The sequence below is a fragment of the Vicugna pacos genome, chromosome 30, assembly GCF_048564905.1.
Source record: "Vicugna pacos chromosome 30, VicPac4, whole genome shotgun sequence".
Lineage (NCBI taxonomy): Eukaryota > Metazoa > Chordata > Mammalia > Artiodactyla > Camelidae > Vicugna > Vicugna pacos.
In genome coordinates this window covers 27,754,574-27,779,031 of record NC_133016.1, presented here as the reverse complement: position 1 = coordinate 27,779,031, position 24,458 = coordinate 27,754,574, and the positions used below count along the sequence as shown (strand labels likewise).

The window sequence follows — 24,458 nt, the reverse complement described above, 5'->3', positions numbered from 1 at the left end:
ATGGCTTCTTGTTAATTACTTTTAAACAACCCTTTCAGTGTATTTAGTCAGATACATTAAGATTATGCCCTTTTGATGTGCGGAGTAGCTAAGACTATAATTTTCAAATAAATTCTAGTGAGAGTGTTGTACTTGAAACCTAACTTGCATCAATCTTTGAAGATTTATGTTTCAGGAGCTTTGACTAAAGAACAACTGTCTTTATTCTATAATGAGAACTAAATGCTCAAGCAACATGTAAGAGTTTGAGCAAACTGCCCCCGCCCCGTAGTGCTGGGTGGCTGCAGCTGTAACTGGAGTCAGCACTTACTTCTCCCAGTATGCTTGTGCTGATCTGCTCAAAGTGGTTCGTCCAACAGTTTGTCAGTAGTCTGTTGGACAAAGTCATAAAACATTGATTGAAGGTTGCTAGAATGCAATATATTCTTATTAATATTAAGTAAGCACATATTGAATGCTTACTGTATGATGGAATTGTCCCTCAGCCTCACATGAATATTATTTCTCTTGAAACCTCACATATTTCCTTGTTATTCTCACTTTACAGATAAGGAGACTGAGAATTAGGTCTTCTCTCTTTGGGGGGAGCTCATTATTAATGATGGGCAGTTGTAAGGAAAAAGATATTGATTCATCATGAGAAAAAATTTTTGTGAGAGTCAGCAATGAAGAAGATGAACACTGAAGAAGGTGATCATTGTTCGAGTGAGACAAGCCCTGGGTTGTGCGGAGTCAGCATCCCTGTCCTAGACACGGCACGTGTAGAGCTGCGTGGTGGGTGAGGCGGCGCGGCCGTGCAGGGAAAGCGGATGCTGGGGCCTTAGGCTGTGCTCAGGCCTGGTTGGGCTTTCTCCTAAGGGGAGTGAACCATCATTGACAGATTTTAAGTAGGAGAGTGGGGTGCTCTCATAGTTCATATTTGTCTTCTAGAATGTTTGGAAACATTTAGAAGGCTTGGCAGGAGATGATGTGATGAGTCAGAGTAGGGTGGCTGCGAGGTGTAGCAGTGTCCAATTTTCAAGTGGTTTTCAGGCCCAGGCTTGTGGCTTAGTAGCCGTGTCAGTTTGAAGGACGCACGCAAGGAAGTGAAACAATTTATCTAATCAATTGAAGCAGTGATGTACCCAATTCCCAGGACTGTTGTGGAGATCCAGTGAGATACACTGTGCAGTGTGCAGCGTGGTCTCCAGCAGAGAGTCAGTGCTGAGTGAGTGCCAGTGAGTATCTGGTAGGTCAGTTGAGGGTGGTGGGACTCGGTGTCTGAGGATATCTGGTCCCTGAAGGAGGGGTCCATTCACATCTGTGAGTGATGGGCCTGAGTTGGGAGACGCAGGGAGACCTTACCCTCCGACCAGAGGCCCTGGTAAGGACGGCTATGGGAGGAACACCGTGAAGTCAGCTCTTTGCATGTGGAGTTGGAGCTGCCTTTGAGACAACTAACTGCAGTGTCACGAGCTTAAAGAGGAGATCTGGGCCCAGGTTGTGCATTTTCCTAAAATCTCAAATCCTAAGGACGCCGAAGTATTGATCACTGAAAGTGAAGTCATACTTTAAAGGACAAACGAATAGTAGTATTATCCCTGTCATCAAAGCTCACGTCTATTTATTCATCACTCACTTTGCTAATTGGGTACTTACAGAGCTCCCTTCACCGTCCTCCCGTGGGCTCAGGCTCCACAGAAAAGAGCTGGTGTGTCTTCCTCTTTTCTAGAATAAGACACATTTAGCTTGTAGACTTCTGTACCTCGCCAGACTTAGGATATTAGTTTGTTGGTTTAATTGTATTTTCTGTTGGCCATGTCCTGACAGGAGAGAAATTTTACCTCATGGTCATGTTTCAATTAGCTGTTACTGAGAATTGCTGATCTGATACATAGTGTATGTATTACATTAACTTTGTAGAGTAGTTATCATTTTTCTGTCTTTGCCCTTTAATTTTGTTTGCCCCTTCAGTGTTCTATTCTTTTTGGGGCCTTATTTTTTTTAAATTAAAAAATGTCTGTTAGCAGTTAAGAAAAAAATAGGAAAGAAAAAATGCACATGAGAACTAAATTTAGAAAATGTCTAGTGTGTTTTCTGTCTCGGCAATGGAGGGTACTAAAACTCCTGAAAACCTTCATTACACAAGTTCCTTAAAATGCTGATTGAGAAATAAAACCTTCCTTCCTCATCTTTCAAGCTGCACAACTCATTGTCAAGAAAGTGAGGGAAAATTCTCAGAAGCCAAGACAAACGAGAAAGCAGGGTTTCTGAGAGATACGTGAGCGTTAGAAGCCGTGGTGTGCTGGTTGGCTCCTGAACTGATTTTCAGTTGCCTTGACAGGAGGGAAGGATGTGAGCCCCAGTCCTCTCACACTAGGAGTTGGTTGGGTGATCATATAATGGGCCAAGCCCATCCTGAGAATCTTGCTTTACTAAAGGGTGGAATAGGAAAAAAAAAATTCCTCAAGACAAGAAAGTAAGAAAAGTCAATTTTGTTGGAAGAGGGGAAAAATAACAAATCCAAAGTAAGGATATAGTTTAAAGCTGTTCTGGCATGAGAGTGACCACAAACTCCTGGCAGAAAAGCACAGCTACTCCTTGATTGATAAGTTGTGTTTTGAATGAATCAGTGAACAGCTATTCCGAAAAAGGCCTCCAGAGTCTTGTGGATCAAGATACTGGACAGCAAACACCTCTCTTCCAAGGTCTCATTGAAATAACCAGAAAGGTTTTAAAGGAAACTAACAATAATCTGAGTTGTATTTATTGACATTACTATATGCTAAGAATTCAGAGGTGACTATGGAGTTGTCTCCTCTTTTATGGACCTTATTTTCTCTTTGGGGAGAAAAATGACATAGTTGGGTATCTTGGTGGAGGGAGGTGTTAGTCTGTTGCAATTAGCCAGGAGAGGAGATTAAGAAAACAGTGAAAGATGGGTGAACTTTTTAGCTGAGGACAGTCTTGTTCACTTGGCTTTTAATTGCAGGCTCAATGAGCTGTCACTGGAGGGACTAGATCTTTCGGAGGATGGACTTAGCTCAGGCCTCTTTTGAATGGACAAGTGAACCTGGAAAAAGACAGTCAAACCTGTGCAGACATTAAAGTTCACTTGAACGTGCTGCATCCCTGAGCCAAAGATAGGACAAATATGCAGCAATTCTTGAGGACAGAAGAGTGGTTTTTAAGGTTCTCCAAGAATGAATCCCATGGAACCGAGATGGCCAGTTGTCAAACTGAGACTTTGTTCTTTGGACAGTGTACCCAGCAAGGGTATTGGCCTTTTATATGGTTCCATTTGTCTTTAATACATGTCTGTTGATGAGGACATGGGCACAAATGTTTGACAACTTGTCGAGGCGATTTTGGATACCTGCCTAGAAGCACGGGCACAGTTGTGGCTGCTTCATACATCTTGCAGCCCATCCCTTTCCCCGGCTCCGTGATCACGGCAGAGTGGTTCCTTGTTGACCTGTCCGTTTCCTCTGTGACATCATAACCCAAGAAAAGACCGGAGCATATTAACTTGGCTTTGTTAAAGTCAAAGAAACAGATCAAATATGGAGTCAGATTTGTTCTTTCCTATTTCAGTAGTACCATGGAGATGGCAGTTTGGGCAGCTTTTTGTAGTGTCCTGGAGGCTTTCTCTCTCAGCTTCTTTGCGCCTCAATTGAAAACCCTTCATTGCTGTCTGGCCTGCTGGTAATGCACACTGCCTGTTTTGCCCTGAAGATGTGTTCTGTTTATAAACTCATCTCTACTCCTTGGAAAACAACTCAAGAAAAACTCAGTTGGTTTTCCACCAGCCATGGGCAGGGGTGAGGTAAACCGTGTTATTATTTCATAAAATAATAGTCATAATAGTAATAGTCATAGTAGTAGTACTTGTAGTAATAGTAATAATAATAATAATAATAATAATAATAATAATAATAATAATAATAATAATATTAATAGAACTCTTAAAACAGGACAGAGCACATTGGAGAGAGTCAAAAAATGCTTTCTGGCTTAAATCAAAAGTGATGACTAGTGATTCCATGGCTGCTGTATTTGCTAAGCTAATTACTCCTTTGCTCCATTACACATTTCTTTTATCTGAAAAAGAAATACAAGGAAATGGTTTAAAAAAATCTCAGAGAACAAAAATACACAAGTGAAAGAAGTTTTCCCTCATCCTCTGTTCTTTCAGCCCTCTCTGGAGATGCCTCTGTTTACTATCCTTTGGGTGCTTTTCCAGATATGCTTTGCACATTCCCACCTATGTATGTAAATTCCTTTAAAATTTTAGTTATTTTTAACTTAAAGGGGTTTAAATCCTCAAGTGGCATCTGGCCGGGTAATATAACAGAACAAATCTGACTCCATATTAGATTTGTTCCTTTGAATTTAACCCTATGCTCTGTCACCTAGGCTTCATCTTGCTTGTAAAACAATGTTGCCTAGAGCCTGAAATAAACAGGAGACCCTATTCTGAAGGCTCTGACCTTTAAGGATATTTAACACTTTTTCATTCATTAAAAGATAGCAAATTGCGGAATAGAAAATAACGTTTCTTTTGTTGGAGGTTTACAGGGATCTGACCCACGCAGATAGCTGCAAGAAGAAAGGATTCTAACAAGAAGGAATTCCTACACTAAGAAGTTTGCACTAACCAAGCACATAGGAAAGGAGCCTGAATTGTGACTTGGGGAGATGGTTTTCCAGGACATTAGTTTGCCATCTAGGTCTACAGAAACTTGCTATTCCATGCCCCAACATCTGGTCTCCCAACTTATTGGCCTGTCCTGCACTGAGGAGAATTAATTTCGACTTGGTAACACTCCTATCTACCTAGAAAGCTGGGCACTGGAGCTGAGTGTTATGGAAACAGGCCAGCCAAGACAAAAGCACCAATCGGAGTGTTGGAGTACTCAGAATTATTATGCCGGTGGGCTCAGAGGGGCTTCGGCTCCGAAGTTTTGAGTACCTCCAAGACGTGCACATGAGGTTTTAAAGGCTTAGTTACAAGTAAGGGGGGATTAGCCAATAAGGCTCAAAGAACAAAAAGCAAGGAATAAGTACACTGGAGCTTATCAATTTGTAACAGATCACATTACTGACACTTGTTGAGCTTGGAATTACGAGTTAGGTTGTTAGGCCAATAAACTGACACTAAACTTCAGATTTACGAGATAGCCCAGCATAATTTAGATCAGTAAACTGACACTTATCACACTTAGATTTGTGACTTAGCTTGTTAGCCCAGCTGGACTTTTCCTTCACATGAGGACAGCTCTCCCACACCCAGGGAACTACTGTGAGCCCTTGATGTTTCCACTAGGGTGGGGTATGGTTTACCCAGGAGGGATGGGGACTATGCACCAACACTCAGGCAGTCTGCTCTGTCTGGGGCTCTGATCTTGTACCATCCCGCTCCCCGCCAGCCCAACACCTGGGACAGTGGAGCTAAGGCAGAGATCCTGCCTGCCTGTTTCCCAGCGTGTAAAAGGGGAATATGTGCTCTTCCCAAGGTAGTTCTGAGCGACAACACCTGCGGGTGCTTGTTTCTCAGAGCAACAGAAAACCCAGCTCCGCGTGGGGGCAACGGGTGTGATCTCCCTAGGGTTTCTGCAGAAGCATCGGACGGAGGGTTGGATCACGGTGGTAAAATTGAGCTGCGGGGCTTGAAGGGTAACAGAAGGGTACAGAGGCAGGTCTGCCGCCTAGGGGTGCCCCAGAGGTAAAGCTTTTTTTCTCCAACTCCTCTAAGACCCTCCCTTCTCCAGATCCCTTCCTTCTCTCTGCTCATCCTGTCCATCTGTATCCCTCCAATTTTCCCGTCCTCTCCACCCGCTCCCATCTTCTCCCTCCCTCGCTGTCCCACCTTCTCTCACAGAACCCAGAGAGGATCGCTGGCCCTCCTGCGCATGCGCAGTCAGTGCCAAGTGGTCCGCTGGTTGGGAGCTCCATATCCGAGCCGGGGATCGGGCCCAAAGGCTTCTCAACTACGTCGCCCGGTAGGCCTTTGGTTCCTGCCTGGGGTCGGGGCCTCTGACTGTGGAAGTGCAAGGTGGGGGGGCTCCTGGGAAAGGGGTCAGGCGGCTGCGGGAGGGCGGTCCGCCTGTCACAGACCCCAAGGGCGCTAGTCAGCCCGTGTTCAGATGAATTGCTCAGGCCAGACCCCTCTGCCAGCGCCACCTGCCCCGGCGTCCCGGCCACAGTGTCCAGGGCCTGGTGTGCACCTGCCATCTCTCACCCAGCCGGGATCCCCTCAGTCCGCGGCTGGCGTCCCCTTCCCCTCTCCCTCCCGCTAGTCCTCTCCTCCCGGGCTTCCTCTTCTCGTCCGGCGGCCCGTCCCCGCCCCTGGGCGGGCTGTGTCCCGGGCGGGCGGGGTCTGCGGACCCGGACGTGGGCGGGCGCCTGGGACTGGGGCTGGGGCTGTCCTCCGAGCGAGGCTGCAGCCCGCGTCCCCCTCCCCGCTTTCCCTGCCCCGCGACCCCGGGGCTGCCCTGCTCTCCCTTTCCCGCTCCCTGAGGACCAGCTCTGTGGCGTGGGCGCTGCTACCTGGGCTGAAAGCCTCCGGCTCTAACGCCCAGCTTCACCTGGTGGAGTCGGGAAAAGGGAGCGTCACTGCTAAGCGAGGTTCTGTCTCCCCCCTCCATGTTTCTGCCTCAGGTAAGTACCTTGAACACTTTCAGGTGTTATGATGGCGGTGCTTGTTGATGTCACGTGTTTTTATAGTGAGAGGGATTGCAGTGGTGAAAGCAGGGCTTGGTTCTGTTAAAAATGTGCTGAAGGCATGAGGCTGTGACATCCTCCTTCCTTCCCTCTCCCAGGGTGAAAGGAGTGATCCTCGATTTTCAAAAGATAGTTACAGTCCCTAACTAGCCCAGCCCAGCTATTGTGTGTTAACAGGAACAGCACCACCAGAGGCCTTGGAGACCCAGGCATATTGCAGCCCTAAAGTGCTCCTGGCATAGTTTGGCTTGTTTAGGTTTTTTGTTTTTCTTAAATTGTGGGACAGACTAGTGTAAAAACTGAAAAATAATTGTCAAGAAATAATTTTCATAGGACAGTTTTATTGTGATATAGTTCACACACCATGAATTCCATCCATTTAAATGGTACAATTCAGCAGCTTTTTGCATATTCACAGTGGTGCATGCATTATTATTCCAGAACGTTTTCATCACTTCAGAAAGAGCAGTGGAAATGAATGACCTATCCACCCCTCCCAAGTGGTGGTTCTAAAGAAATTTCATGGTTATTCCTGACCATAAATTAACTTGTTATATTCCAAGAAAAATCTGGTAGGAATTCTAACCAGAATTGAAATGAATCTGTCTATCAAAACAGGAAGAATTTATACCTTTATGGCATAAACTTCTTCTACCCATGAATATATCTGGGACCCTAGTTTTCCTCTGACCAGAGCCTGGCCCATGTGAAGTCCTCACTACTTTTTGGGCTTGTGAATGATGAGATTCTATACATCATTAGTTGCAACTGTAGCCTTTCACAGAAGAGAAAAGTAACCTCAGTGAAGCAAGTGACTCTCTGATGGTCAGAAAGAGTGACAGCCAGTGCTGGAGTGATCCAGTGGACTTGGTGTTTGCAGCTAGATTTCTCGACCACCTACAGTTAAGGGGATTAGAGAGTTCTTTTATTTTTTCTTAATGGCATTGCATTTATTTTTACTTATTTTTTCAAATTATTTTTTATTTAAGTGTATTCAATTTACAATGTTAGTTTCAAGTGTACAGCAGAGATTCAGTTATAAACATATGCATATGTATATATATATGTTTTAGATTGTTTTTATTATAAATCACTACAAGAAATTGAATATAGTTCCCTGTGTTATGTAGCAGGTCCTTGTCATTTATTATATATTTACTAATTTGTATCTGTTAATCCCCCCTTTCCTGCCTGCTAAACACAGTTTGCTTTCTATGTCCATGAGTCCATTACTAGGAGCACCGTTTTTCCTAGTAATATATGCTCTTTTGCTGCTTTCAGTTTCAGTAATTCCATCTTATCTGTGGGCGCTTTTCTTCTGGTGGCCTTAATGTGGTTTGCACACGTGGTAATAGAGATCTGTATTTGGGAGAACCCCAGGCCTCGTGTAGTCCCTGGTACAGAGTGCCCACTGAATTGATGCTTGAACTGGGAAAAAAGCACAGTAAATGTTGGAATTTCCACTATGGTTGAGAATTCTATAACCTCTTTTGACAAACTTAATATTGGCTGCACCCATTCTGGGTAATTTGGTGGAAATTCATGTTATGGTGGTGAAGAGACGGGGCCTTGTATGCTTCTTCTCTTTCTGTTTTCTAACACTCATTCTCCTGGGCCTTCCAGATCCTCCCCTAGAAGTGCCAGGTCTGGCTTGGTGCTGCGCTGAGGCAATATTTGTTAATAAGGCCCTTTCCTCATCTCTTCTGAGCCTCCGGTTCTTTCTCTGCACAATGAGGGCTTAGACTAGATAACTACTTTTCAGTTTCTTTTAAAGCCATGTTTCCTTTGAGAAACAGAAAATGCAAATCTCTCCTCTCAAACCAACCCTTTAGATTTTGAAAAGTCCTCCAAGGAGTGACATAGCTCTTTGTGGAAAATGAATGTGATTGTGATTCCAGGTGACACAGAAAAGACTCTTCAGAGATTGATTGCAGGGAGAGGGCAGGAAAGGGGCAGTATGTCACACTTTCTAGTTTGAGCACTGGAGCAGGGGCTTGGATTTAAATACGGTGTCTGACGTGGCCTCTCTCTAATCTTGTAGAATGTTGATAAACTACTCTACCTCAGTTTCTTGATGTGTCAAGTTGGGGTGATAATATTTTAAGGCTTTTGTGAAACATTATGCAAATAAGCCATTTGTGTATGGGTAGAAACAAGACCTGCTAGGGATTCAGGGATTTGTTTAAAAAAAAAAAAATCTTGTCCATAGCACTCTGTCTGTGTGTATTTAGTAGTTCCTGAAGGGTGAGGGTGAGTCTAAAGTCCATGGTGGGACAGGTGGCCCATGATTCTCTGTGCCCCTGAATGCCCCCTCCTCCCCAGTCCTCTTCCTCAGTCCAGGATGAAGTTCCCTAGTAGATTTACTCAGAGGTCTTGTGAAAATGGCTATTCATTTTATTGTTTCACCAAGAAGGGCTGCCATCATGATCTCTGTGGTCAGGTTTTGAAGGGCTGCCATCATGATATCTGGTAAGAATTCTATGGAATTGGGTGTTTCTATTTAATGAAAAGAAAAAAATTACAAATAGAAAATTAGAACAAGGATGGTCACATGGGCTCTTGGAAGTGGACACCATTAGAAGTTGGAGGGACTAGTGGGCTCAGTGGGAATGTTAACTGAGTGTATCTCATGGGCTGGGCATTGTCCTATTTGTACTGTGTGTTCCTTATTTGAGACAGTGAGCTCACCTAACCTCGAAAACCTCTTTAAAAAATTAGACTCTTTATTTTGAGATATAATGTAGATTCCCATGTGGTAGTAAGAGATAATATGGAGAGAGCCTATGGACTCTTTGCCCAGTTTTCCTTAATGGTTCCATCTTGCAATATTGGGGTACAATTAATTACTGACTCACTAACAATTTGAGGTTTGTGTTATTGCCCTCATTTCTATCCACGATTAAATTGGGGCTTAGAGAAGCACACAGGCCTGCCCAGGTCACCCACATTGTTAGTGCAGAGTCTGGTGAACGTGGGCTTGGGATTCCCAGGAAGTATCATTATGATGGTCTTTGGCAGGGAGCAGCATTCACTTTCCTTGTTTATTCATTCATTCAAGAAACATTTATTGAGTAAATTCTGTGGGTCAGATGCATTCTTAGGGTTATCTGATTCTTCAGCAGTACTGAGAACCAGGAAATATTTATATTTATTAAACTGAGAAAATTAGCTCTGAGAGGTTATAACTCCCCCAAAGGAAGAATAGCTCATAAAGGGGGGATAGTACAATTGTACAGTCACCACTTTTTATGCAGGTGGTACCCTAGGCATTTTACATTTGCAAACATCCGTAATCCAGATATATTCTTGCAAGGCAAGGATTTTTTTTAATTGATGTATAGTCAAGTTTACAATGTTGTGTCAATTGCAAGGTGTTTTTTGACTTTTGAATTAAAAAATGCTTTTTCAGGAGGGAAATTAAGTGTATTTATTTGTTTGATTTTTTAAAATGAGGTACTGGGGTTTGAACCCAGGACCTCGTACATGCTAAGCATGTGCTCCACCAATGAACAGTACCCTCTACCCCAAGGCAAGTTTTCTTATCCATTACTATGAAGCTAAGGGGTTCAAATAAATTGAATAGGAATCCAGATCTTTTGATCCTACTGTGGTCCTTCTCTTTATATTCTGCTGAAGGGGGTTGGGGAAGCATTTCCTTTGTTCATTTCTTTATTCAGCATTTTTGAGCAGTGACTTTGCATCAGGGCCTTGCTAGGTGCTTGGAAATAGAAAATAAGAAATGACCTTTCTCTGCAGAGGCAGGAAGCCTAGACCAAAAGCTGGGTAATGTGATCCGAGCTACAGTAGCCATGTGCAGACTATGAGGACAAACTGTACCCCCGGATTTGCTTTGGCTTCCCTTGCCTTCTGTCTGGTACACACCAGGTCACCGCAACCCAGATGGGCCCATAGCACACAGCAGAGTATGTACCTCGATCTCCTCTCCTGTCTCGGCAGGGCCTGCAACATGAGCATCCCTGACTACGTGCAGTGTGCTGAGGACCACCAGACTCTTCCCGTTGTAGTCCAAACCATGGAGATCATCTCAGAGGAGAATTTCTTTTGCATCTATCAGCTACTCACCTCGGTGAGCCATATCAGCCCATGTGGCTCCCAGTGGACACTCTGTATCCACTACAGGCACCGCTATGTGCCCGAGAATGGGTGGAGCGTCTTCCAGAAACACTGCAAGGTCGTGGGCCTTGTCACCATTACCGACTGTCTCTCTGCCAAGGCCTTGGAGAAGCTCCACGTGCAGAGGAGCTGTATGGCACCTCGATAATGACTCTCAGCTCTTTGTCTTTGTACTGCATGTGGAGGAAGTCGAGCAGCCGCGCACCGACGTTGCCTTCAAATTTAGAGGACTGCAGGGTGGTGGAGAAGAGGATCGAGGACTTCACTGAGTCACTCTTCATCTTGCTCAATTCCAAGTGGCTGGATGGTGGCCCCAAGAATTCTGGGGACAAGATCCCCCTCCCCTGCATCCCGTTTGAGAAGGAGGACTTCATGGGACTGGACACAGACAGCAGGTAAGTTTACCTGGAGGCCAGTCCACCCTGGCTTTGTGCCGGATTGCTTCCCTACATCCAGAAAGGGATCAGCAAGGAAGAAGTCTGTCTTGTAGCCAAGGGGGGATGGAGATGCAGCCCGCCGGTTTACAGACATTTCAAAGTGAATCCGCCTTTGTTTCAGAGAGATCCTTTTAGGGTTAGTGTGGACACTTACTCCCGCTTTACAGCCATGACCATGGTGGGACCCCTGGGGTTGCTGTCCAATAAAGTAGCCAAAGCCACTGATGCTAGGAGCACTGGGGAGGAGGCTGGACTGAGCTGAGATGTGCTCTAGGTCAAATGCACATCAGACACTGAGGCTTGTCTAGTAAAAGTATATAAACTATCTCTTTACTTCCTATATTGATTACATGTCAAAATGATAGTATTTTACATACAGTAGATTAAGTAAGATCTGTTCTTAAAATCAGTTTCTAGTATTTGTTTTTTGTTTGTTGGTTTGTTTTTTGTTTACCATTTTAAACGTGGCAAATGGGAAACGTTATTTACATGGCTCTCATTTCATTTCTGTTGGGCAGCCTGTCGTGGGACAGTCTCATCCCTTTGCTTATAGATGAGATGCTGAACCCCGAGAGGCGGAACGAGGAGCTGGTTGAGCTGGGGCTGGAGCCGGTGTCTCCTGCCTCCCAGGCCCAGCACCTATTCTGCTCAGGCCCTCTCTTCTTGCCCGACAGCCTCCATGCCAAGTTAGGACATCAGAAACACCGCCGGGGACTTCCGAATGAACTCCTTATGCAGGGAAAGGCGTATCACGGTGTATGGGACAGAGCAGGGAAATGTTCATTCTCACTTTTTCCCTGTGATTAAGTCAACGGCCCCACATTGCCTCGGAAGTACAGACGAGCTCTTCTGGGCTGCCTACCCCCCCAACTTCAGCTCTGTTTCCCGGTGTATCTGTTGTGCTGTCCCTCAGGCAGAAGAGGGTGAGATGCCTTTTGCGAGACGTGGAAACCTTTGCTGGGGAGAGTGAGGGAAGCTGTGTTCCCCCGGCCTACGGCCTCTGTCCTTGAGTCTGGAGAGGGCCCATGGTGGTCCCACAGGTGACGGTCGGAGAACCTGGCACATGTTTCTGGGCCCGCTGTGAAGGAAGTGCTCTGTGACTCTTGAACTTAGCTAAGATCAGATCCTACTCTCTGGTTGTTGGTAAGTTGGAGGAGAAGATGCTAGAGAATTGATAAAAAGAATGTCTAGACCAGCCCTGTGAGTGAGAAGCACAGGGGACACGAGTCCCACCTGCGAGAGATAATGTAGCGGGCTCTGGATGAATTTTCTGTTCCTCCCAGACATACCTCTATGACTTAAGGAAGGGGAGAGGCATGCTGTAGCCATGATCTGTACTTGTCCTCTCAGGGCCCTGTGATCTACATGCCCGCACTCCCCATCTGCTTCTTAAGATGAGCTGGCATGTATAGGAGCCTGGGCACTGCTGAGGGCATAGCTGCCAGCACCGTGCTACACCAAGTCTGGCTCCGTTCACCTCTCCTGTCAACACCTGCTGAGGCCCCAGGCATTAGTCAAGGTAGGTGCATCAGTGCAACATAAGCAGGGACCACTTCTCCCCCTGGACAGACTGGTGAGTGAGCAGTGGAAGCCTGGAGCCCTGCCCCAGCCCCCACGCCAGTGCCTCCTCTTTTGTCATAGGAGGCACTGGTGATATTTTTGCTCAACAAATGCTTGTCTCTGAGTCTGCAGCCCCACCAGAGAATGCCAGATTGTTTTTGTCTTTTGAAGTCTGCCCTTGGGACTTGGCGGAGTATCCGGATGTGTAATTAGCCCACAGTGGTTGACACTGTCCCCATTGTTTACCCAGAACCTCGTGTACCAGGCATGGCTCCCAGTATCGAAATACAGCAGCGCATTAAACCTCCCTCCTTTTGGGTCTGTCTGTTCTGGTACCATAAGGGCTCAGCCAGCTTCTGAACGTCAGTGAGATAACGCGGCCAGTGAGCTCGGGTCAAGCACATTCTCCTCCAGTCACTTTTACCCCATTGTTGCTTTTAGTATTCCACAGTCATTAATTATTTAAACAATTCTTTGGTACAGGAGCAGAGCCTAATTCTCTCCTGCTACTCTTGGTGGAAGTGAGTAAAACGGTCCAGACTGAAATGCGACCACAATTTGTAGCTCAAAAGCTGCCTTGAAGCTTGTAGGTGGAATTTTGGTTAGGGGCGCTGACCACGTTGGGGTCCCCCGGCAGCGCCGCTCCCCTTATGTCCCTGCTTTCCCTGGAGCAGGGGGTGAGGGTGGGTCTCACCATCCCCTCGTCCCTGGCCTCACACACTCACGTAAATTCTTGTACATGCTGTCAAAATCATTTTTGTTCTTGTGTGTTTCTAATTTTCTCTTGTTCCTCTTTTCCTTTTTCTTTATTCCTTTTTCATTTGTACTGCCCAGTGAGCATGTTGTTGCATCTGAAAATGTGGGCTGTGCACACCCTGCATTGGAAATAGCCAGATTGCCCTCCATACTGTCTCCATCGCTTAAAAAGCAAAATCTTAATATCTGTCTTGATCCATGTATTATCCTAGTCATTTTGTATTTTCTAATGTTTTGGAATATTTGCTTTGTTAGCACATTACCCACTGGTGTTAGATACCTGTTAAAATCCTTGCTTTGAGGGACCTGTTTGGTCCTCCTTTTATTTGGTGACAAATGCGCCCTTATTAAATTTGTTTGATTGTTTTGAAGAAGTAAGATGCGAATTGATTTAGTCGGCTGCTCAGGGATTCTTTTCATGGAGTATTTAAACTTGTAAGCTCAAACTCTGCAGCATTTTGCTCGATTCCTGCTTTTACACAAACGTGCTCGGCACGCGGTTCCTGGCTGTCGCTGTGTGACGTGCGTGACGGCGCTTCCTGGCCAGCGGTCACTGGTGAGGAAGTGGCCGGCTCGGGGGTGACAGCTGCAGGGGACGCTGTTGGAGGAAGCGGTCACCGTTTGGTTCTTTAATTTTTTTTTTTGCATTCAACTTCCCCGTGCCATTTACTTTACTTTGCCTTCATAAAGGGGCAGAATTGGGTCTAAAATCCATGACACTATTTGTTCCCTTTACGAGGCTGGTTTTTCTGGGTATCAGGACAACATGACCTTCTCCTAAGTAGCTGGCTCACCTGGATCTGTTGGACACAGGGACAGCTAAAAGGGCCGTAGCTTCCTCTCTGCTCCAGCCAGTGGGCATTCAGAGCTGGGTCTGTGGTTTGCCTCAGCAGCCGTGCAGACCTCCCTGCCCCGGCCTTTACTTTTAACCCATGTTGGCAGTAAAGAGTTGAATCCGTTTCTGTTGCAGCTGACATCCACCACTGACAGCCGTGTCGTTAGTTTGTGGTAGTCAGTCTCCAACACCCCAGACAACCGTGAAGGAAGATGATTTGGCCGACCTAGGACCCTGGATTCTCACCCTCACCATGGTTCATCTCACCCGGTGGAAGGGTGTGGCCACCACCATCATGCTGACCATGAGGCCTTGTTTCTCCTTTCATGCTCTGGTCCAAATGTGGACACTTCATTTTTCACTGAATCTGTCTCGCTTGAGACAGGCCAGAATATCTGAATGAGTCCATCACATTCTGGGTGGGGAACAGAACAGAAGTAAGTGTCGCAAGTAGATGGAGTCTAGGCTGTCCGGGTTGGCAAATGCAGGCTGGGATCTGTGATGGCTGGGCTGTACACTGGACACAGGTCTTTCCCGTGGCTCCCGAGAGCCCAGGAGTTGGAGTGATAACAGCCTTGCGTGGGTTCCCCCATCCTCATCTGCTCACTGGCAAGTGTGTCTGCTAATTAGGAGCTCCCCCAGACCTCGGGCCCTTCAAAGCTCAGACCACGGGAAAATCTTGAGTCCCTTCTCCTGGGCCTCCTGTGTGAGAATCCAGTGCCTTCTGAGGTGACCAGCGGCAGGAGATGCCTCCCCCTCCAGGGAGCACCCTACGGCGGACTGTTAGTGAACCATGCTGTGAGCTTGTGTGTTTCCGGCCATGGTCCCTGCAAAACCACACTTGAGATCAGCTTATTGGCGAAAATAACAGGACTGATTCCAGGGCAGGGCCGGGGGGAGGGAACAGTGGAAATTGAATGTGAGCTGAGACAACTAGGTGGGTGCTGAGGCTGTTACTAAAATGGGGAGTCTGGGAGGTACCTGCCAGGAATCGAATTCCAGAGTAAATGGTGGACATGAGGCATTTTTAAGATGCCATTTTTCATCCAAGTTAGGACTTCAAAGAGGCACTCGGCTCTATGAGACTGGGGCTCAGGTGAAGGAGCTGGACTAGAGATACAAGTTGGGAGTCGTCATTCTTAGCTGGTGTTCACAGCCTTGCATGTGAATTAGATCATCTCGAGAGCTGCAGACTGAGGCTGAGGGAGGGGAGGGCTGTGCCTCGGTTGGAGGTAAGCCCAGACCACGCAGCTTTGGTGTGTCAGCCAGCGGCGTTTATCATTTTCAGAGCAATCCCATTTATCCTTAAGGGGCCTGGGGGTCAGCAGGGCCAGCCAGAAAGAAATCCAAAGGGAGAGTCTTGGCCACGTGTGCGTCTTAGGAAGGTGCAGAGGCTGCAGGATACGGAAGGATAGAATCCTCAGAAGCTGAAGTTGGAGTGGGGAGAAGGTATTCACAGTCACCTGTGAGGGAGGGAGGGAGGCCTAGGGAGTCCCCACCCTACCGGACTCGCTTTCCATGAACAGGAGGCAGTCAGACAGAGGATCTGAGGTAAGAAGGATGGGCACTGGGAGGGGAGCCAACCTGGAGAATGGTGCTTGGAAAGTTCTGGAATAGTCTCCCTGAAAAATAGAGTTAAAAATACCCAGACTCTTAAGAATATTGTTAGTGACTTGGGAGGAGGCAGTTGTTTTTCTGGCCTCCTAAGTGTAAGTCATGTATCCAGGGATACACAGAAGATACGGGCAGTCTGTTCCGGGGACTTGATCCTTACCAGGGGGATCAGTGCAAGTTTAAAGGGGCAGAAGGGCAGCGGAGCGAAACTAGCCAGGCCCCGTGTCAGGTAGCAGTCGGCCGCCCTACTTGTGTGTTTCATTCACATCCATGACTCCCAGGTGGGCGCTGACAGCCCCCTTTTGGGGATTGGGAAGCCTTCTCAGAGGGGTTAAGGAATTGGTTTGTTTAGCGGTTGATAAATGCTGTAGCAGGATTCAAGCAGAGCCTTGTCAGACTTCAAGGGCATGTTCTCTCTACTGTTTCCAGTACTTCCCTGTTATACCTGGAATGGTGAAGTGGGTCAGATTTGGAGCCTTTCAGAAAAAGTATGATTTAAGTGCCTCAGGTCTGTTTCACAAAGCTCAGCGTTCTTTGATGGTTCTGAAGCATGCAGTGCTTTTCGCCCCACAGAGGTAACGTCTAACTCCATTGTCGATGATGTGGTTGCAAATGATATACAGGTGTAAAACCACACTTCGCAGCTTCTAAAGGGAAACTCTCCAATTCTCCCTTGGTCGGCTTTCTTCCACGGGGTGTAACTGTGCTGCAGCATAGGCCTGAGCTTCCGTATGGAGTGAGGATTTAATATCCGAAGTTAGCATAAAATGGTCAGATGAAGAAAACCGACATTGACAATTTATTTTTGGGTTTCATTAGTCAAGATATACTCTCAGTTAATGGCCCATATAGCAAATGAAATTCAGTATAGGACATTGCATTTCTTCCTTTCTATTCAGAGTTCTCTTACCGAATAATGTTGCCTGCTTTGGAACATCAGTTTCACCACACGGCACCTATCAGTGTGTTGGTGTGATTGCATTTACAGAGTGAATGTAATCTGGGCTTCCTCAGCCCCAAACACTTCAGTGCAGAATCACGGGCTGTAGACGTCTGTTAGTCACGCAAATACTTCTAAAATTATATGATGCCAGAAAAGAAAGAAGAGAGAGAGAGAGAGATTGCCTTTATCAAAGTTCCTTTCAGTTCTAACTGCAAACTGTTGTTGAGCAGCTCTTGTTTCCTTTGGATATGAATATATACATTTCTTTGCATGTAACCTAGGTTTTGGGCTAGAACACCAAGTTCTTGCTGTCCCCAAGCCACAAAAATAGTAGCCAAATTGCACACGTGTGAAATAGTTTATACTTTTTTCTGAGAAAGTATCCTTGAATTTGGGACTTGGACTGTGATTTCTGCTTTTTGCTTCCCTCAACCGTCTTGTAATCTCTCACTCCTTCCCACGTGGTTCCCAAGTGTTCGTGGTCTCAAAGGAGCGGGCAAACACCCAGTTGGTCACCATGTACTGCTGCTATAGATAGAGACCAGACAAGACCTAAAGGACATTATCGGAGAGGAATTCCTGGAAGAAATGGGCTCTACATTCAGTTGTGAGGACAGAGTAAGAGTCAGCCAGGAGAAGGAGTCAAGAATGTGTCTCAGATCGCAGGTGCAGCCCGGGCAGAGGCCTGGAGGCTTTTGGCGTGGGCACCCGGGGAGAGTGCCCTGTGCAGCCCAGGGTGGAGGGAGCCCCTGCTGGGGAGGACACTGGAGAGAGTCCGGGATGTAGGGCTTTGGAAGAAGTTGAGTTTTACTAGAACTGACACAGTAGGCAGTGAAGGGTGTCAACAGAAGTGACCCTCAGGAAAGGTACTTCTGGTTTTGCTTCTGATATTCTACAGACCGAAGGATCGGGACGGGCGAGAGCAGGTATGTCTGTCCCTTTGAGACCCAACCGGTCATTCATTTATACATTACACGTGCACTTCTGTGAGTCTAGGGGAGAGAGCGTGTAGCCACTTTAGTAAGCAAAATGTATTTGCTTCTTGAGAGCTTAGCATTGTCAGAAGTTGACTTAGCCTAGAATGTTCTAGGAAGAGAGGAACAAATTGTGGAGGTTGGAGGGATGGAAGGCTTCCTTGGGAAACAGTCAAAATGAGACTGGAGCAAGTGGGAAGTAGGAGCAGGTCAGGGGCCCCTGTGGTCACTGGGGACCTGTGTACTTAGGTGAGGATGGGCGAGCAGGGTCTGGGGTGGGGCTAGAACTCTAACAGGGAGCCTCTAAAGGGTTTGAAGTGGGGGTTGATGTAATCAAATTTGTGATTTGGGAAGGCTGCCGTGGCTCTCTGTGTTTGTATAGCGGGGAAGAGGGGGTGGGTGCCACCAACTGGGGGATCATTAGAAGACCATTCACAGGCTGGGATATGGGCATCGGGGCTACTTGGGGATGGCAGGGGCAGTGTGGATGCCGGCTTTCCTTATTGGGGGACTTGTTAGCGGGCCGACCTAGAGGCATTTTGTGGCTGGAAGAAAACTGATGGAGGCCGCCAGGTGGATTTTCCTCTTCTCTCCTTCCCTGCCTAGTGTGATGATCTTAGCTCAGCCAACATTTGGAACAAAAGAGCTAATTTCCAGGGTTGCCCAGGACTTTGTAGAGCTCCTTCGAGTGAGATCTGATCGGATTTAGGTTTGTGTTCAGATCTGGATGTTCACTTAGCTAGAAACGTCCTGTCATTTCGATTTCCATAGGGGTTTTTTACTTCATAAAGATTGCTTTCTTGGTGAGAGGAAATTTAATACAGCTGTTGTCTTTTTCAAAAAAATCATATCATTTAAGAACTTTAATATTCAAAAGAATAGAAATATATAAAATATTTAAGGAAGTCTTTGGTGTAGTTTCTTTGCTTTCTGAGCTAATGTGGAGTTAGAGCCTTTGCATTACTTCATAGCACATCCTTGTCAGTATTTAAAGAGCTGATAGTGGGCGCCCCAGGCCCCACCTCTCAAAGAATCGTTAAAGTTTTCTCTGAAATAGTGAGGTCATAAAGGTCTTGTTTTCAGAAATCAAACGGTTTATAATACGCAGCATAGCCACATTTATAAAATAATAATTAGTTCAAAATTAAGAAAGTGGAGGATAATTGATTTTTTTAAAGCCTATACATAAACTTTCTTGTGCTAATGTTGCAAGTGGAAATTTTGAAAAGAAAAATCCTACTGCAATATCATCTACATGGAATACATATATGAGTTTTACGCTTGAAAAGTAACTGCGCAGTGGTTTTCAAAGTCAGGAGCATTCCAGCTCAGATACTGGCAGTGATGGTTGCTGGTTTTCAATGAAAGAGCCTAAATTTGCCTTCTTAGCTTTTTTATTTTTGTATTGAGAGGGTTGATTAGTGCTTTGCGAGCATGATTTTGGGGCAAATTGAGGGCAGATGTCGTGTAAAAACAGTGAGATATTTCCATGCATTTTATTTTCTGGACATCACCAGGGCACATGTGGGGTTTGTGCCTGCAGGCTGGAATGCTGCAGGACTCCCTAATCCATCACCATTATGTCCTGGAGCTGCTCAGGTCATTGAATGCTTTTCTGTTGCTTGGAGGAAAGGTGGTCTGATGGAGATGATCAGATGTGCAGTTAAAGTGCTATTACTTGAAATAAGAGTAACCTAGAAACATTGCTCTAACAATACAGGATGAGGGAGGAGAATTGTCTGAGCTACTTGCAGTGGGGAGTCTTCTCATGTTTCTCCCACACCGTGACTCCTGCCAATATCCGCCACAGTCCTGCACGGTAGTCCTGCCGAAGCAAGCAAGCACTTTGCTCAGAAACGCACTGAATTTCCTTGTGCCTCTGTTTGTTGGCTTTTTTTTGAAAGCACATTTTGCGCTTTGCTTAAATGCCATCCATGCTAGTCAACTCTTACACTCAGTTTTCTGGAACTCGTCCATAAATAGCTGCTGAATGGATGAACAGAATGTAGTATCTCCATGTAGTGGAACATTATTCACACGTAAGAGTGAATAAAAAAGAAAAAAAAAAGAGGAAAATGAAAAAGGCCACCTGTTTTTGGAAGTCCACCCTGACTGTTCAACCCACACTTTTCCCTTTGAAACCCAATCACTTATGCTCCACTCTACTCTTTTTGATAGTGCTTACCACCTTCTAATAATCTTTAACGTTTTCAAAAAAAAAAAAGAAAGAGATGCTGATACCACTTCAAAATATACAAGCCTTGATAACAGCTTGTTAATTGAAAGGAAGCAGACACAAACGGTCAAATATTGTTGATTTCAGTGATCTGAAATGCCCAGAAAAGGCACATGCAGAGGCAGAGAGCAGGTGATGGCTGGAAGGGGCTGGTTGGAGGGGGATTAGGGAGTGACTGCTAGTGATAGGCGGATTCTTTAGGGGTGATGAAGTGTTCTGGAAATAGAAGGTGATGGGTGCTACACAACCGTGAGTTTGCAGAAGACTGCTGAGCGCTGTGTCTGGGAGTGCCTGTTGTTGGGGCATCTTTATTTTGTTCTCATCCTGCAATGTGAAGAGCCATCTTCTGCTGTGGCTGTTCTACTCCTGTGAGTGGTGAGGGTCAGAGACTTTGCAGAGTCATGTTTCTTTTTTCCCCCTGGGTGAGTGTAGGCAAAAAAAGATTTAAGCCTAAGAAAGTGCTCCATCTGCAGAAATGTCTTTTTGTTTTGCATGGTGTAAAAACCTTGAGAGCTTTTAATCGTTGAGGCCAGTCTGTGGGAGGAAATAGCCCGTGAAGCCTGTTTGAGCCTGGGAAGCACCGTGCATCTCTCCCAGACACGGGTGGGGATTTCACCCCCGTTCAGGCAGTGAAGGGCCCAGACCCGTGAGCAGACTTGACAATCGTGAATATTTACGTGTATCCGCTGCTTCATCTTGGATATTAATTTCAAGCTGAGTCAGTTTGTGGCGGCAGCCTCATCCTACATCAGGAATTTATAGTATCTGCTCTTTGAGGTGAAGACCTGACAGACTTGATTATTTAACAGTCTGCCTTGAATTGATATCTCAGATTCCTTTGTCAAAAGCAAACAGCAGAAATACAGAATTCCTTTAATGCCAATGTGACCTGGAACGAGTTTAGTCTCTGTGCCTCAGTGGCCTTATCTGTGAGTGGGAAAGATGATAACAGTGCTTCCCTCAGAGGAGCTGGTGAGGGGAGAGTCAGAAGCACAAATGGAGGACTTACAAAAGATGCTCTTGAATGACCGAATTTAGTGCTCTCAGCCTGGTGAGGCCTGAGGGGCAGAGATGTCAGAACAGAGCAGTCCTAGCCGGAGCTCGATCCGTGATGGAAGCTGTTATGATCAGTATCACCACTGTGCGTTATCAGGTAGTTTTAAGACTTGGTAATATGAATTCTTGAATAATGTTAAAGGACTAGACATCTCAGATCCAGTTTACATAGTCCTCAAGATTTCTTCTGAGAAATGGATGGTTTCTTCCCCATCTTAAATCTGAGATGTGTCTCTAAAAAATTCTGTATTCCTCCATCTTTTTGCTTTAATTTTCCATTTCCTAAAAAACCATGTTTTTAAATGGAGTTAATGGGGACTGAACTGAGTGCCTCATGCATGTTAAGCACTTACTCTCCCAAATGAGGTATAATCTCCTCCGTGATTTTTGTTAAAATTTACTTTCTTAGTTTACAGATGTAAGAGGCCTCTAATTCTTTTTCTGGAGACTTGTCCATGAACCTGTAAATCTATAATTAATGGACAAAATTTGGTTTATTAAAAAATCATTAGAATATTCTGCAATTCATCCAAAAAGAAATGCTCATTGACTTAAAATGTTTCTCCTTTAAGGGGATTTCTCCTGTTTGGTCTAGCTTAATTTGTTAACAGCCATCCTCATCATCATAATGACCAAACTCACTGTGAGTGGACACCTACCTAAGGCTAAAATGTTTTCCTCATGTTTTAATTCATAGCAGGTGTTTGATTGTAGGTATCAGTGTCTCCTTTTTTGCAGCTGAGGGATTGAGAGATGGAGCAGCTTGTCCCAATTACACGCAGCAGGCTGTGGCTAGCTTGGTGCTGGAACCCAGGCTGCACAGAATGCATTCTTAATTGCTCCTCTTATCAGCCTCCCGTTAAGTGGTTACCCGAACACCTGTGACTCCATAAACGGCCGAGTTTAGTGACCTCAGACTGATGAGGCCTTGAAAGGAGAGACACCATTGAGAAGTTGAGACAGAGTGTCAGAAATTAAAATTGTTCATTTTCACAAATTTTTAATTCTCAGGTAATTACATAAAAAGTTATTTTTTTTTATTTTAGTGCTCTGTAAGCACTAAAAACAAAACATTAAAAATAATTATAGTGCAAAAGAGAAGTGAGCTCTTAAAGTCCAACCACTGCTAATGATGTTGCTTGTTTTTCTCTTGTGGCCCTTTTTGACAGAAATACTTACAAAGACTGAATTGGTTTTATGTAGTTTTAATATGGAAGAAAAGATTGTCAGTGAATATTGTAAGAAAAGTCTTTACTCTTTTCTTTCCTGTTGATGAATATGTACTTTATTTTCATGGCTTATGTACATTTCCTCATTTGTGAAATTTGAGTAATATCGTTTAATTTGTCTGACTGTGAGAGGTAGATGCCTTGTATACAAAGAACCCAAGAGGTGCTTAATAAAAGTGTGCTGTCACAATGACAGATATTTTAGAAGGATCAACTCTGAATACTAAAGAGTGTCGCTTATTTCTGATACATATTCAATATGTATTTGTATGATATATTTGAATATGGTTTAAAGTAACAAGGATTCATTTTTTTTTTTGGTGTAGTATGAAGTTTTAATGAAATCTGTATCATTCTAGTGAGACAGGGACTAGTTAAATTGCCTTAATCAGATGACCTTGAAGATTATTTACACAGAATATGTATTGTTACAAATCAGAATTTATGTTGCCGTGTAACCATCCACTCAGACATTTAAATTCGTGGGATTCTGACCAGATCCGTTAAGTTTAGTAAAATCCATATTGATCATTTTCAGGGAATAAACTCCTCTATTTTGTGATTAAAGAAAATTTTGATTTTTTTCTACATTCTTAACAGGTTTAAAATATCAAAACATTGATTTGACATGTCACTTTTTTAATAGAGAGAATAAAGCTCATGCTGTTTTATTATGTAAATAAATGTTTTTGTATGGCAACAAAATTGTATGATATCCTGGCTCTTTTAGTATTTTGCAAGATACTTAGATAACCTACTGTTGGAAAAATACAAACGTGAATTTTATGAATATAGGCCTAGTACAGATCTGTTGGTTTTTGCTACAGTGCAAGACATGAGGCATAGGAGAACTTTGCTGCTGATTGCCAGGAGGACAGATCCCATGTCTCAGTTTCCCCTCCTGTAAAATGAAGTGGCTGAACTGGATTCTTTCCTCTTCTAAGATGAGTTTCCATGAGCCTATATCTTCTGTTTATATTCAGGAGTATTAGCAATATCAGATTAAATACTGAATATCCCTCCTTTCCCCCGAATCAAAGTGCAGCATGTGCTATATAAGTTTTATTTATCTGATTCTCGTTACTGATCCTACAGGCAATTTTTGTGTTGCATCTTTCCTGGTAACCTGGAAGGTCATTTTACCCATAGGTGGCACTGTTGCACCTACTTACAGTCTTAACTTTCCTGTTTGTAAAAGGAGGCTTAAACAACGTTATTTTATTTTGATTACTTTACTTAATGCTTCAGAATAGCCCAATGTCCATTATGTCTGTCTAACTGGAAAAGTTATTCTGCTTATATCTTAGATTTATTCTGTCATCTCACTGTGAACATTTCAGACTTGCTGTGCAAACAATAGCAAAATCGGGCTTTTCTTCTAGTGTTAGAAACCAGTGAGCCGGGATTTTATAAAACAGCTAGAAGCGGCATCTGGAGGACCTTAAAGGTGAAAAGTGTATTGAGTTCCCTGAGTTTTGACCCCGCCGCTGTGTGTTAATTGGTGGTAGGAGATTTGGTACATATACGAAGGGGTGTAGTTTTTGATATGGTTTGCCTGCACGCGCTGCCACTGAGCCACTTGAGCCTGAGTCAGTTCGTTTTGAGTTTTTCCCTCGTCTGTGAGATGGGGACATTCGTATCTGATTTGTAGAATTGTGAGAATTAGAAATTATGTGCAGTGTTTACCACAGTGTGTATGTCAAGAGGGCTCTTAAACTTTAGCTGCTGTTTTGTGTGAAGCCATCATTTGAGAGTCTTTGGCAATTACTAAGAAACAGGAAAATAAGAAGAGATGGTTTTATGATGAAAGATATTTGAGGAGGTTCCATAGTTCCTATACCCATAATTTAGCATCAGCAGAGTCAGAACTGTTACACAGTCGCCCTAAACCAACGTTAAGCCACAGAATTATTTGTTACTTCATATATTTTGGGGTTTAAGGAGATCCAATACTTATACATATGTTGTCTCCAGCAGCCTAC

At 44.7% G+C, this 24,458-nt stretch overlaps 1 protein-coding gene across 1 annotated transcript in view; it reads left to right on the top strand.

Moving 5' to 3' along the window:
- Nucleotides 1-24,458, top strand: part of LOC140690314 (trafficking protein particle complex subunit 9-like) — a 329,996-nt gene that overhangs the window by 269,944 nt on the left and 35,594 nt on the right. Inside the window, exon 1 of the mRNA XM_072952013.1 lies at nt 10,869-11,231. Coding sequence (XP_072808114.1) covers nt 11,141-11,231 — 91 coding nt within the window. The 5' untranslated portion in view covers nt 10,869-11,140. Of the gene's footprint in view, nt 11,232-24,458 lie in introns of the transcript that reaches the window.